General features: G+C 32.1%; 2 protein-coding genes across 2 annotated transcripts in view; both read right to left on the bottom strand.

Moving 5' to 3' along the window:
- Positions 1-2,851, bottom strand: part of LOC127710651 (uncharacterized) — a 30,481-nt gene extending 27,630 nt beyond the window's left edge. Inside the window, exon 1 of the mRNA XM_052216594.1 lies at positions 2,790-2,851. Within this exon, the coding sequence (XP_052072554.1) occupies positions 2,790-2,797 (8 nt within the window). The 5' untranslated portion in view covers positions 2,798-2,851. The remainder of the gene's footprint in view (positions 1-2,789) is intronic.
- The window catches only part of LOC127710652 (septin-2-like), a 635,810-nt gene that overhangs the window by 372,821 nt on the left and 247,817 nt on the right, over positions 1-15,172 (bottom strand). The window lies entirely within an intron of this gene.

Here is a 15,172-nt window from a genome sequence, read left to right as displayed (position 1 = left end):
CGGGAGAGAGGAGAGAAAAAAATATTCCTTTAACAAGAATATTTCACCCCACATTGAACAGTATTTACTTTAAGTAAACAGTCACTGTCAGTTTCTAATTCTTATATAAAAAAAATGATATAAAACAATAAATCTTTTTTATTTTAAACAATTATCTTATATCTAATGCCAAACAAGCATTTGGGTTTACGATTGCATTTCTTTTTTTAAAGAAAGCAACTTGTTTTATTGTTTCTTATCCAACTTAGTTATGTTTTTCACTAAAAACGTGCCATTGAGGTGTATTTTCCGGAATTTGCCCAATGACGTCGAGATGCCATGCGATAATAACCGGAAGCAGTTGATATAAACCAGAAGCAGTTGATAACAAAAGTCATATCAGACGGCTAAGACAATTCTTCAAATTTAATGAATAAACATATGTACAAATTAGTTTTATTATGGGGTACAATTATACCATTATTTTCTATAAGTATATGATAAAAGATAATAACCATCACTGGAAATTAACAAATCAAATTTTCACCCCTTTTTAGCCAAGGGCCAAGTGAGCTTTTCCCATCACTTGGCGTCCGTCGTCCGTCGTCGTCCGTCGTCGTCGTCGTCCGTCGTCGTTAACTTTTACAAAAATCTTCTCCTCTGAAACTACTGGGCCAAATTCAACCAAACTTGGCCACAATCATCATTAGGGTATCTAGTTTAAAAAATGTGTCCAATGACCCCGCCAGCCAACCAACATTGCCGACATGGCTAAAAATAGAACATAGGGGTAAAATGCAGTTTTTGGCTTATATGTCTGAAACTAAAGCATTTAGAGCAAATCTGACTGGAGTAAAAATGTTCATCAGGTTAAGATCTATCTGCCCTGAAATTTTTAGACGAATTAGACAACCCGTTGTTGCGTTGCTGCCCCTAAATTGGTAATTTTAAGGAAATTTTGCAGTTTTTGGTTATTATCTTAAATATTATTATAGATAGAGATAAAGTGTAAACAGCAATAATGTTAAGAAAAGTACGATCTACAAATAAGTCGATATGACCAAAACGTTCAATTGACCCCTTAAGATGTCACGGAATAGAAGTTCCTTCATAATATAAGTTCCAAATGGAAACAATATTCTGGAATATTATTTCCACTGGAATAAATATTACAGTGAATGTTCCTAACAGAATAAATGGTATAGAATATTTGTTCCAACAGGAACAGACATTATGACATTGTTTATAACAAAGTTTCCAGTGGAACTTCTGTTAGGCGGAACAAATATACGTTGACAAAGGAGTTATTGCCCTTTATAGTCAATTTTTCACAATTTTTTCGTTAATTTTTGCAATCTTTTACAAAAATCTTCTCCACTTAATCTACTGGGCCAAAAAGAATTAAACTTAGCCACAATTTTCAATAAGGTATCTTGATTGAAAAATGTATCCGATGACCCTGCCATCCAACCAACATGGCCGCCATGGCTAAAAATAGAACATAGGGATTTACTATAAAAGTCTTAAGGGAAAATTGTAAAAAAAAAACAATTTCAAATGGTCACAACTTGAAAACTAATTTAAATAATGATAAGGGGTCTTCAGTAACTATTGTAAGTCTAGTTACTAGTGGGATGACCTGCTTTTAATTTAACTACTGGGCCAAATTAAATCAAACTTGTCCTCAATCATTATTAGGGTATCTAATACTATTTATTAAGGTTTAAAACCTTATTTTACATGATTTCCAAAACCACAGTAGATACAGGTGAGCGACACAGGCTCTTGAGAGCCTCTAGTTTTCCTGTGTTCAGTAACCATGTAACCTCAAGTTTCCAAAATATTCTATAGGAACACCAAATAAAAAAAGAATGGTGCTTTGAAACACCCAAGATATATGTTTATGAGGTTTGTGACTCAGAATGTTTTTACTGCAATGAAATGTAGGATTAATATCCTACAGCTGTCAAATTCAAGGGAATAAGTTTTTTCGACCCTTTTTCGAATGCAACCAGATGTGACGTACTATGATTTGGTGGTATTACACCTGAGAGCGCTAAAAAGACCAGACGAACGGACGGTATTTCTATGTCTCCCGCTACGCGAGGGATAAAAAAAATATATTGATATTAAACCGGTCAATATTTATAATTCTCGAACATTTCGAAATTCATTAAAAACATGGAAATATTTAAAAATTAATGGCTTGTTTTGGAGCATTAATTTTTCATACTTATCAGAGACTTGATTAACAATGAATAAATTAGGACATTTTCATAAAGAATAGTTTGATAACTCAATTTGACCTACATGTTGGCAGTTGGCATACACACTGACACATGTATCTAAAAATAGATAAAATAACCTTGTGTACAGTGTGTAAACCATCTTAGTATTCTCAGTACTTCTATCATGTGTATGGCTATACATGTATCATACACCTCTATCTAACATTGATGCACATATAATGATGTTCACGGTATCAAGTTTACTGCACCTGATGCGCATTTATGATTTTGACAATTAATGCCTTTTCTGATCAGTGATGATCGAGGCCAAAATATTTAAAAATCCAACATATAAATACTTTTAACGTTGATAAGTTGATAGATCCAAAAGTAAAATAATATATTAAAGGAACATCAAGATACTTGTACATCAAATAAAAAAAATCCACGCGATCAAAACATATTTTTGTCGTATTTATTAAGGATTTCCTACTAATTTTCTAAGAATTTTTGTTTAACGTATGTGAGATAGTAAACAGTATTAGAATGTTGTTAATATGCAGTAATATTTATTATACATACGTGTTCATAGCCTTATAGAAACGATTTTTTCCTGGATGTCACTCATTCAATCATTCATTCATTTCTGGTATAGTAAAATGTTTGAATTAAGCACGATGGTTTTCATTGGAAGGCTATTTTTGTTGTCGAGTCGTTATCTTATAATAGTAAATTAACATATTGACGAGAAAGCGATCTAGCTGTTTTTGAAAATTTGTTATAAATTTTCTTTTCAAACTAACCCTTTCATTATTCCCATTTAAGCAAAAGCTTGATAAATAAGAAAAAGCATTAATTGATTTATAAATATGATCAAATATTAATATAAAAATTAAAAAATTTTCTGTGACAAATAGTAACACTGTCCAAAGGGAAATAATCCAATATTAATTCAGATGTAATATGAAAGTAAAAATTTCTTATGCCAAATTTTTCACTTTTAATTCATGTTTTAACTATGATAATGAACACATACATATAGTACCTTATTATTGGCACTTTTTTTTAACCTTCAATTGATGCTTCTTTAGACTAACACTTTTTAGAAAAAGAATGTTACAATGCGCAGGGGCGTTTCTAGGATATTTGAAGGAGGGGGCGTAGAATGAAATCTTTGGACCTTTTTTTTGCTTAAAAAAATAAAATAATTGTGAAATGCATAAATTGCCATATTCATTACAATATAAGAAGATTACGATAGTTTTTTTCTTCTTTTTTTTTTTTGAAAAAGGGGGGGGGGCGTACGCCCTTTACGCCCTCACCTGGACCCGCCCCTGAATTGCGTCTACTTTGTTTATATATAATAACATATTTTATGACAGTGATGGTATATAATCTAGCACCCGAATATTTATCTGAACTATTTTCAAGTTGTTCAGACCTGGGACTAGTATAATAGTCCCAGTTCAGACGTAATAATTACGTATTAAGATTATCTTCCCAAAATTATATATATGATGATATGAAAATGACTGTGGTAAAAGAAAATTTATGTATTCTGGAACCTTGTTGTGGAATTCCAGGCCTTGCCTTTGACTTTGAAAAAAAGTAAAAGTGTAAAATATTTAAAACAAAAATGCCAAGCTTATCTCTTGAAAATACCAGAAGAGAACCTTTCGCAGTTTTGATATAACAATTTTATTTAATTCAATTGTATTAAAATTTTGTCTACCTGTACTATATATGTGCTCTGCATATATATGTATGCAGTGTAGGTTTTTGCTTATATATGTATTATTATCTTTTTAAAATTGTGTTTCTTTTACGTAGATTAGAAGGCCACCGTGCGGATTAACTGATTTGTTAACTTTGCAACCTTCTGAAAATAAAGAATTTATTATTATTATTATTATTATTATTATTATAACAAACTTGTTTCGAACATACTACACAACAAGATCCCATAAATTATGATATATAAAACATTTTAAAGATGTGCAAATCGGATTTGCAATCAACAACAGATTTGGTTTGATTATCGATTCTGTATTTCATAATAAGACAAGTGCTGAAAATGAATTTAAATTAATGGAATGAATGTTATAATAATATTTTAAAAAAATATAAAGTTGTGGTATGATTGCCAATGAGACAACTCTCCACCAGAGACCAATTGACGTAGTATTTAACAACTATAGGCAACCTTACTGCCTACAATAATGAGCTAAACACATACCGCATAGCAAGCTATAAAAGGCTTCGAAATGATAAATGTAAACAATTCAAACGACAATCGCAGAATTACAGGCTACTCTCGATTTTGGGACAGCTCCATAGAGAATGTGGCGGGATTAAAAATGTTTGCGGGTGCCAATCCATCCTCCTAATCGGGCACAGTGGTGTAACAGCACAAAAAAAGAACAAACGTTGAAAAGGGCACTAGGTCATGTTTTTTTTTTCTGACTGTTTTTGACGTCTTTACACTAAATCCATTGGATGTTGGATGTGTAATGATTGATAATTTAGTCTTAGATGCATGATTTTTTTATTAGTTGTTATTGGCTTTGAACTAACTGTCAGTAACTGCGAGAACTCTCAGATCTGTACTTAGTGTCTTTTTGTTGTTGGGATGTACAAGTACACGGCCACGTCCACTCTGTGTTTTTGTTAGATGTATTTCTATTTGTAGCCATCTGATGAGTTAAGCCTTTTTCAACTGATTTTTATAGTTCGTTCTTATGTTGTACCGTTACACCAATGTCCCAGGTTAGGGGCGGGTTGGGATCCCGCTAACATGTTTAACCCCGCCACATTCTGTATGTACGTGCCTGTCCCAAGTCAGGAGCCTGTAATTCAGTGGTTGTCGTTTGTTGATGTGTTACATATTTGTTTTTCGTTCATTTTTTTGTACATAAATTAGGCCGTTAGTTTTCTCGTTTGAATTGTTTTACATTTGTCATTTCGGGGCCTTTTATAGCTGACTATGCGGTATGGGCTTTGCTCATTGTTGAAGGCCGTACGGTGACCAATAGTTGTTAATTTCTGTGTCATTTGGTCCCTTGTGAAGAGTTGTCTCATTGGCAATCATACCACATCTTCTTTTTTATATTAACTCATCAAATCGATACAAAGCACAAAATAACTAACGAAAACACTGAAGAAACAAAGTTCAGATCTGTGAGTACTCGCATTTACGTATACTGAAAGCTAGTTCAAAGTCAATAGCAACTAATAAAAAATCATGTATCTAAGACTAAAAGTTGACATCTGCATACTTTATTTTAAGTAAACACATTCAAGTTACATTGTATAGCGATTTCAAGCTAAGCCTTATTGTTACTTACTAAGCTGGTATCAAGTATACACTTTGTTATTTTTTATCATAAGATACTCACAAAAAGTCCTGTATTGTTTGTTTTTTTTTTGAAGAAAACTATTTTATTAGCAATAATGTTTTTTTTTATATAAATCACCATCAGAAGTTGTTTTTGAACTAGAAATATATCTTTATCTCTGTTTTTATATTTATACCGTCTTCTCACTGTATTTATACGAAGAGCTTGAGATAAACAGGTGTTTTATTTTTTAAGTTTTAAAAAATACGAAATCGTAATATTCGAGGTGATATTTCCAAAATATACGTGATCTTAATGTCAACGTTCATTGTAGTGAACATGATTTAAAATGAACAAGTTGTTGAATTTTATCTTGCCTCTTATACATTTCTAGGAATATCATTGGTTTAATGCGAACACGTGGAGACCGTGTATATTTAATAGTGGGTTAGTATTTTGATACACGGTTTATAGCGGTGGTACGTCCTTTTATAAAACATGTGTAAAACAACATTGAAAATCTGAAACGTTTCGCCCAGAAAACAGTCGAAGAAATTGAGGATTAAGATTGAAAATAAATGCAGAAAACACATTAAAAGATAAAAAAAAATGTTATTGTTGGCGTTTGTTTTTGTATAGACCAATGGAAGTAGTTTCTTAATATTGAAGACTTGATCACTTAAATAGTCGATTAACTAGTCTTAATTCCACATGTTAAGATAGTCGGTAAGGTAAACCGTTACACAGTGTGCTAGTGACTGAATACGCTCTCTCCACATATGGAATTTACTGACCCCGTATCTCGCCCAGTATATATCGTATTAGATCACTATTTCACGGTGTAACTTATAGTATCGTTTTGATCGCTTAATACAAAAGAGGAGAGGACAGTTTGATTTTCAATGAGATAAATATCCAACAAAGACAACGGACAATTATGTGAATAACCTCCTTAAACAATGAGCACAGCCCATTCAACTTACACATGTCCTGAAATATAGAGAATAATGGGATGCTGAAATATAGAAAATAAAAAGTAAAGGGCAAAGTAAATAAATAATAGAAAATAAAGAAATGAGGACCCCGTATCCAGACCCTCGTCGACTTATGGGAAAGCTGATGGAATGTGTAGTTATCTGCTTTTTTAACTTTCCATAAAGACATTTTTCTCTCAGTAAATCTAAAAGTACAACGAATATGCTTGATGTAACAGCTTTGTAGCATGCGTTTAAATTATACACATTCAATTTGGATAATTGAATCATAACTAGATGAATTATAGCAGTTATATTTGACAATATTACTGTCTTGAACATGTTTTACTGTTTTGATTTATTTTCTGTGATTCCAGATAATAATAGTTAAAGACATCCCTAAAATGGAAAATATCAAAGTTAGAAATATTCTTGATACAAAATACAAGAGACTTAAATAATAACTGTATAAAAGAACGATTCAGAGAAATTTATTTTATATATATAGTTATCTTTTATATTGCAAATCTCAAATATCCTGAATGTATTCAAAACATCAGATTTCATTTCTGTCTTCAGTTGTTGACAATAACTGTCTGATTTGTTTACAGGTTTTACTACTATTCTATTTTAATTCATTCACTCAAAATAAATGTCTAAAGTTATATAATTTGTTGCAAGTCGATATGGTCATTTTCAGAAGTACTGATCGATATACACTGACCAACACAGTAAGCATGGTATAAAGAATATGTAGTTAATCATTCATAATGAAAATAAAGTTGAGGTATACTTTAATAGATATAAAAATAGAATGTATAAACAACTATCTGCTATTTTTAACTTTCCATAAAGACGAAGCTTATTTGTCATTTAATTCAAAAGTACAAGGAAGAAGTCTGATGTAACAGCTTTGTAGCAATCGATGAGTTTAAATCTTAAACTTTCAATTTGAATGAATGAATCGTAACTAATAGAATTAAAGCAGTTATATTTGACAATAACCATGTTATTCTATTTTGATTAATTTTCTGTAATTGTAGATAAAAAAAAAAGGTTAAAGACATCCTTACACATGTAGAATAGTAAAGTTAGAATTATTCTTTATTCAAAATGCATGATGGTCCGATAATTGGAAAATATCTGTTCAAAAAACGCCTCCGATTTCCATACCTCTTACAAGGGATTAAAATTCAGCCTTTTTGTATGTCCTTTTTTTGTTTCTTTATGGTAGTAAACTATGTATTGAAAACAAAGAAGAGTACAACCAAAACAGGACAAGAAATCTGCTTTGCAAGAGGGAAATATATTCCTAAATTTAAAATAATTTTAAACATTTTGTAAAAGCAAATCTAATTCCAGAAACAAAGTACTGTCTACTGGGCTACTGCGCATTTCGACAATAGATATATCTTCAGTGATGCTCGAAGAATCCAGAAATTATCAAAATAATAAAGAGCTCATAAACCAAAAAGAACAAACAGTATAGCCAAAGCCAATCAAGGAATCAGAACTTTGTATGAGGGAGATATATTTAAAATAATTTCCTCCAAAATTTGTAACAACAAATTCTAATAGCACAATATCCGTATACTGGGATGGTGATACACTTGGTAAAGTTGTTTCGGATCCTAGGATGTCAGGGCGCAGTCTATATAGAACCAAATGAAATTTCAAATCCTGACATTTCGATATTATCATAGATTAATTCCCAAGCTATGATATTTCACCCAGAACAAATTGTCACGGGAATGAGTTATTTCTTTCAGTTCACAAACAATTTTGGGAGTAATCGTATGCCTCGGCGACTCACATATCAACCAAACTTTTCTCGTCGTCAACGTTCCGTCGTATGCAAATTAGATTAATAGGGCGTGTCACCATCTCTGCAAATTCTTGTTCGGCAATTTCTATATTTCATTATGGCTGGCGATCTGGCGTTAAACTACCCTTTTCACAAATCAGACCATCAGAGTAATTTCGACCTGTCGCTCTGTAAAATATAATTTGAGTTTGTTCTTCCATCATGCTTATTTTAAAACAACTTTTTACTAAGTATTGTACCAACAGTTGATATATCATTCCAACTGTTTATTTGATCTTGTGAAATAAATGTTTGTCCTCTACTGGAACATTGTATTCTTTTTTGTCTATCTGTCTGTTTGTCTATCCACCTATCTAACAATTCGTCCGCTCATCCTTCTGTAATATACTAACACTCTAACACAGTTTGAAATATAGCGTCCGAGGAATTATTTGTCACCATATTCATTTTACCATACTATACTATCATGGATTTACCTACTGGGTCTTTCAGAGATGTTAATACTAGTATACTATGAAATAATCATATACACCCAATGTTACTTGTCTGAGATCATATTGTTCGCAGCTGTTATACATGGTGAAGATTTTTTTATCATGTACGGGGCTTACCGTTTTGGCATATTGTTGCACAGTGACATTTTGTGAACGGAACCGTATGTCCAACAGATGTCATACTTTCATAATAAGTAGCATTGTCTGGCATTATGTGTTGTTGTCCATACGATACTGTTATTATAACAATATTTGTTTGCATGAGTTATTGGACAATGCCTATTGTAACATAACATTTCAAATTAGGCATATCACCAGGTTTGTACTTACACGAGCAACACGACGGGTGTCATTACCCTTCCGAAGCACCAGAAATCACTCCCAGTTTTTGGTGGGGTTCGTGTTGCTCAGTCTTTTGTTTTCCTTGTTTTGTGAACTGTTGTTTGTCTGTTTGTCTTTTTTTCTCTTATGAGTTTGAATGACTTTGGCATCCTTCGCCTCTCTTCGCTTATGTTACTTCTCTGAGGCAATATGTTTGACTCTTTCATAACTAGCAGTGTTATCGTTATCAAGTTTAGTTGACTTCACTTTCAAGCCAATTTGATTTGACAGTTTTAGGGGGTCTTTTTGGACCTCAAATATCGCTGCCTTATTTTTAAAGATAAGTCTTTGGTACGCGTTGTTTTCTTCCTTATATCCGTATTTTCTGAATACAGTACTCTAATTGAATAAATTTCTATGGGCAAGGAAGTATTAAGTACAAAAATTACCCTTTCGGAGCATATGAGATCACTGCCGGTTTTTGGTGGGGTTCGTGAACCTCAGTCTTCAGTTTTCAACGTAGTGGTTTGTAGACTTTTGTTGTTTTTTTTCCTTTGCAATGATGTTGTAGATTTCTCTTGGACCTTTAAAATTTATTGTCGCTTTGGTAACTTATAAAAGCGCCAAACTGACTTTCCATAGTCTACTATTAGGATTTGTACACACAGTTACCATGATACTTTTGTTTGCTAAATATAAAAGTCAAGAAATCTCTAACTATACTGGCATCAAACTCGGACTTCATTTAAACTGAGTTTCCCTGATACTTTTGTTTGCTAAATATAAAAATCAAGAAATCTCTAACTATACTGACATCGGACTCGGACTTCATTTCAACTGAGTTTTACTGTGCGTATTGCTGTGGGTTTGTTTATTCTACATGGACTAGAGGTACAGGGGTAGGGTTGAGATCTCACAAAACATGTTTAACCCCGCCGCATTCTTGCGCCTGTCTCAAGTTCGGAGCCTCTGGCCTTTGTTAGTCTTGTGTGTTTTTTTAATTTAAGTTCATTTATATGTTTTGGAGTTAAGTGTGACGTCCATTTTCATTGAAGTTGTACACATTTTTATTTACGGGCCGGCTGAGGTCCGCCTCCGGGTGCGGGACTTTCTCGCTGTGTTGAAGACCCATTGGTGGCCTTCGGCTGTTTTCTTCTCTTTGGTCGGGTTGTTGTCTCTTTGACACATTCTTCATTTCAATTCTTAATTTTATGTGAACATTTGTCATAGGGAACTGTCGTAAAATGAATGAATATAAACAGCAATAATTTTCCTTTTCTTGACATTAATTTATCAGTTCCAAAAATGGGAAATTCTATACTAAAATTGTCGAATAAACATACTCATGTTTGTCCCCTTGTTTTAACTTTTCTTTTCCCAGTTATTTTCAATTTTGTCCTGTCAGTTTGTCGACAATGATACTTTAGCATTGCACAAGCAAATGCTTTTGACGTCTACACTAAATCAGTCGGAGGTGAACTGATTGACATACTAGGCTGTTAAAACAAGGTTCATTTATGAGTTATTATTTTCAGCAACTGCAAATACTCCTAAATGTGTACTCTTTATGGTTTATATATTCGTTAGTTGTTTCTGTGTTTTGTACCAATCTGACTACGCAATTCTTTTCCGATTAACTTTAACAGTTTATTTGTGTGCTTTAACCACACTGTTCTAGTTTAGAGCAGTATTGAGCACTCACAACCCTGGGTCTGTTTTAAGCAAGGTACATATCATTCAGTTGAAGACGCTGGTTACTGTGTGTCAGATTGTTTTTTTTTGCTAAAAAGTTAAGTGTCAATCAGGCCATTAATTTTTTCTTTTGAATTCTTTCCGATTTTGTATTCCTTGGCCTTTCATAGTTTACTGGTAGTATGACGATGTTCATTGTTGAAGAACGTGAGCTGACCTTTAGTTTTTCACATCCTTTTACTTTAATCTAAAGTAAATGATTGGCAATTTTTATCACATCTCATTATATAATATAGAGAGTAACATTTCGGTGAGTGAAGCAATATTTTTTTTTTTCAAATTGATAGTCAATTATGTATCAAATGTTGGACATGTAAAAGTTTTATTGACATATGCGTAGTGCGCACGAAAACTTTATCATTATTTTTATTTTCCCAGACATACGATTTGCGTTGTATCTTACGCTTTCTATATTTTGCAACACTTTCGGCATTTGGGTTATCAATACTACACTTATATCATTGACCATGTCCAAATAGCCAATTGAACTGTAGCAGAATGTGTTAAAACTTATATTTAGATTACAAAAAATTGCTTACATTCTCAATTTGTGGACTGTGGATGATAGTTGCTGGACATCGTCTCATTTTTATATTTAGTAGTGAATACCAGTATGGTATATTTTTCCTAGTTAATGAAGCACGAAAAGTATTTGACAGACCCGTCATCTTTTTTTAGACACTGAAACCTGCTTACGTAACAAACATCATCGATTTAAAGTTTACAAAAAATACTAACAAGAGACTTTACATGTCACATCTGGTAAACGAAGACAATAATCTACTATAAATAATCTTTATCATCTTGCATTATATGTGTGGAATTAAATTTGGATAGGCATGCTGTCTAGAACAAGCGACATTCACAAGCAGAGAATGTTTTATTTGACGTTCTTCTTTTTTGTAGCTGCTGCAAGTAAGAAATTAGTGTATTTCTTCATCATTTTCAAATAAATCATTTGTATGTAAATAGCTGAAATTTATTCAAATTTTTTTCTGAAAACAAATCGATAACTTTTTCTTACATTCTAATTGGTAATGCATTAATGAACATGTTAGTTATTGATTGTAATTAATTTATCAATTACATGTTAGTTATCGGTTGTAGTCAATTCATCAATTACACTTTATTTGAAATTATATTTGAAAGATCTTTACCTTCATTTCTAACAGTACTTTTATTCCAGCAGTAAAATATGCGGCACTAGAAATACCCTTTAAAACCCGTCATGTAATATGTAGATTAGTGCATTTATTCCGAAAGGAAAAGGTACACTTTCGGAAAAGATTCAATGTTAAGCATTATTGAAAAGCAAATTTTTAAGTCAGGCTTTCCCCAATTTTTATTGACAGGTTGATTGATTATTGCTGGGTAATGACAAATAAGAAAATTTATCTTGCATAGTTAGGTAGAAGAATTAAACAGTTTCTAGTTTATACCCTTGCTGGATGTTCTGCAGATTGAATTTTATAATGCATGCATATTGGTTTATTTAAAGAAATATTACAACCAAATTAAACGAGCTGATTTGTAATTAGATAATGATCTTTGAACGCTATTTCAAAACATGGTATAACATGTAAAATAACTCCATAGAAAATTTAAATCGGAAATTCCCTTATTTAATGGCAAAATCAAAATCTCAAACACATCAACTGAATGAAAAACAGCTGTCATATTCCTGACTTGGTACAGGCATTTCCTTATGTAGAAAATGGTAGATTAAACCTGGCTTTATAGCTACATGTAGATAAACCTCTCACTTGTATGACAGTCGCATAAAATTCCATTATATTGACAACAATGTGTGAATAAAACAAACATATAAAAAATATTTCCGTTCTCCATTTATACAGTATACCTTACAACAAATTTTTTTTCATTTACCTGTGTACATTATTCTATTTGGCGGCATTTTGTTCAAGGTTATTGTTGTTTTTCTGAAATTTTTTAACATTTAACCCCTTAGTTTTATTGATTTTGTATTTACATTGTGTCATAGATCACATTTATTCGTTTAGTGAATGTTCACTTGTGTTAATATGTCCTTTTATTGAGGTAAGCCATTCAATTGATATTTTATAGTCTGTCTTTCTATGTTGTGATGTTACACTATTGTTTCAGATAAGAGTGAAGGTTGGTACTTATTTAAACGTTTAAACCCGCTGCATTTGTTTGCACCTGTCCTAAGTCAGGAATCTGATGTTCAGTAGTTGTTGTTTGTTGATGTGGTTCATAAGTGTTTCTCGTTTCTCGGTTTTTATATAGATTAGACCGTTGGTTTTCCCGTTTGAATGGTTTTACACTAGTCATTTTGGGAGCCCTTTATAGCTTGCTGTTCGGTGAGAGCCAAGGCTCCGTGTTGAAGACCGTACTTTGACCTATAATGGTTTACTTTTACAAATTGTGACTTGGATTGAGAGTTGTCTCATTGGCACTCATACCACATCTTCTTATATCTATATACAATAGTTTAAAATGTCAAAAATAGGGGTAAAACCAACTGACCAGGAAGACTCGGAAATTTTCAGTTTATACTTCCAACTGTTATAAACATTACATACATTTCATTATGAATAAATGTAATAGAAGAACCAAATTTCTTTTAAATAAATTTTGAGTTATTGTAAGTGTTCATTTTTCAAATCCGTATGTTGATATTTATATCATTATCTTATTTTTTTATTCTTTTCCGGATAATTATTGTGTCATTGATTTAAGATTTAGTTGTGTATGCTCAAAATCTTCTTTTATTCATAACAACGGTATTTTGAAGGAGTTTACAGATATGATAGATTCGTATCAAGTTTTGCTAATATCGGAATGATTCGGCAAGTTTTTCCATATGTCTGTGTAAAATAAAATTAGTCGCCATAAACATGATAAACATGATAAAGGGCAATACACATAGTTTTGTCTTTGGTTTGTTATTGAATGCATTTTTTTAATATTATCCTAAAACATATCCTTATCAAGACCATATATCAATGCATAATACATTATTTCATAGTTGTTTTATTTCTTTCTTTCTTTCATTGATTTGTTTTACATTTAGAAGCGAATGTTTTTAACATTCATGGATGGAGTCAAGGTGGTTTTGGATTCACTTTAAATCATTCTATTGTTATGTTTATGTTGTAAAGGTTTTTTGAAAACATTCAAAAGTAGCTTTAATCAAATGATAAGAACATTCAGAAAAAGGCTATATGTATTGCCCTTTATCATGTTTACGGCGACAATTAGCTATTGTAAGCATTAAGTATACATCAAGTTATTTCAGGTCAGTCCGAGTTTCCCTGCACATTTCCTTGTGACTGGATTAATAAGACGTTTTCGCTTTATCGTGATATTGGAAATGGAGTGTACATATATCATATTATGACTTTCAACGCTGATGGAACGACAGGGGCATTTTCTGGAATTTTGCCGTTTAAATGTTTTCAAATATCGGAACAGTTCCTTATTGTCACGTAAATATGCACATTTTTGCTATTGGCAACATATTTGTTATGTTTGGTAAAGGTTTTTTTGGGTGGAAAAAGGGGATAGGAAGCTGAAGATGATTTGTTTTCTTTCAATACATTTATATCATTATGGATTTTATACAATAAAATTGAGAATGGAAATGGGGAATGTGTCAAAGAGACAACAACCCGACCATAGAACAGACAACAGCAGAAGGTCATCAACAGGTCTTCAATGCAGCGAGAAATTCCCGCACCCGGAGACGTCCTTCAGCTGGCCCCTAAACAAATATATATACTAGTTCAGTGATAATGAACGCCATTCTAAACTCCAAGTTGTACACAAGAAACTAAAATTAAAAATAATACAAGACTAACAAAGGCTAGAGGCTCCTGACTTGGGACAGGCGCAAAAATGCGGCGGGGTTAAACATGTTTATGAGATCTCAAAACTACATAGGTAGGTTTATTTAGGCCAACACTCTCCTTAACTGACATATACCGATATTTAAATATTGTCATTTCATTTAACAATTAACGGCTGTTGTCAACGAGCTTAACCACATTGAAATACATTATACCAGAGTAAACTCTAAGTTAAATTGGAATCTTATCTTACAGCAAAAATGTAACGTCTTGGTCAAATGAATTATGAGAATTGTGAAGGATTTGATTTTTTAATAGACATGATGTTCCATTTTGATACGAAATGAGCATAATAATAATTATAGGTGAAACATGTTATGATTAAAATAGTAAAATTTAAAAAAAATCTAAAATCTAAATTTCAAATAATATTG

Source organism: Mytilus californianus, unplaced genomic scaffold (assembly GCF_021869535.1).
Source record: "Mytilus californianus isolate M0D057914Y unplaced genomic scaffold, xbMytCali1.0.p SCAF_8, whole genome shotgun sequence".
NCBI classification, from domain to species: domain Eukaryota; kingdom Metazoa; phylum Mollusca; class Bivalvia; order Mytilida; family Mytilidae; genus Mytilus; species Mytilus californianus.
Note: the sequence above shows the minus strand (reverse complement) of the source record. Positions and strands in the feature narration are given on the sequence as shown.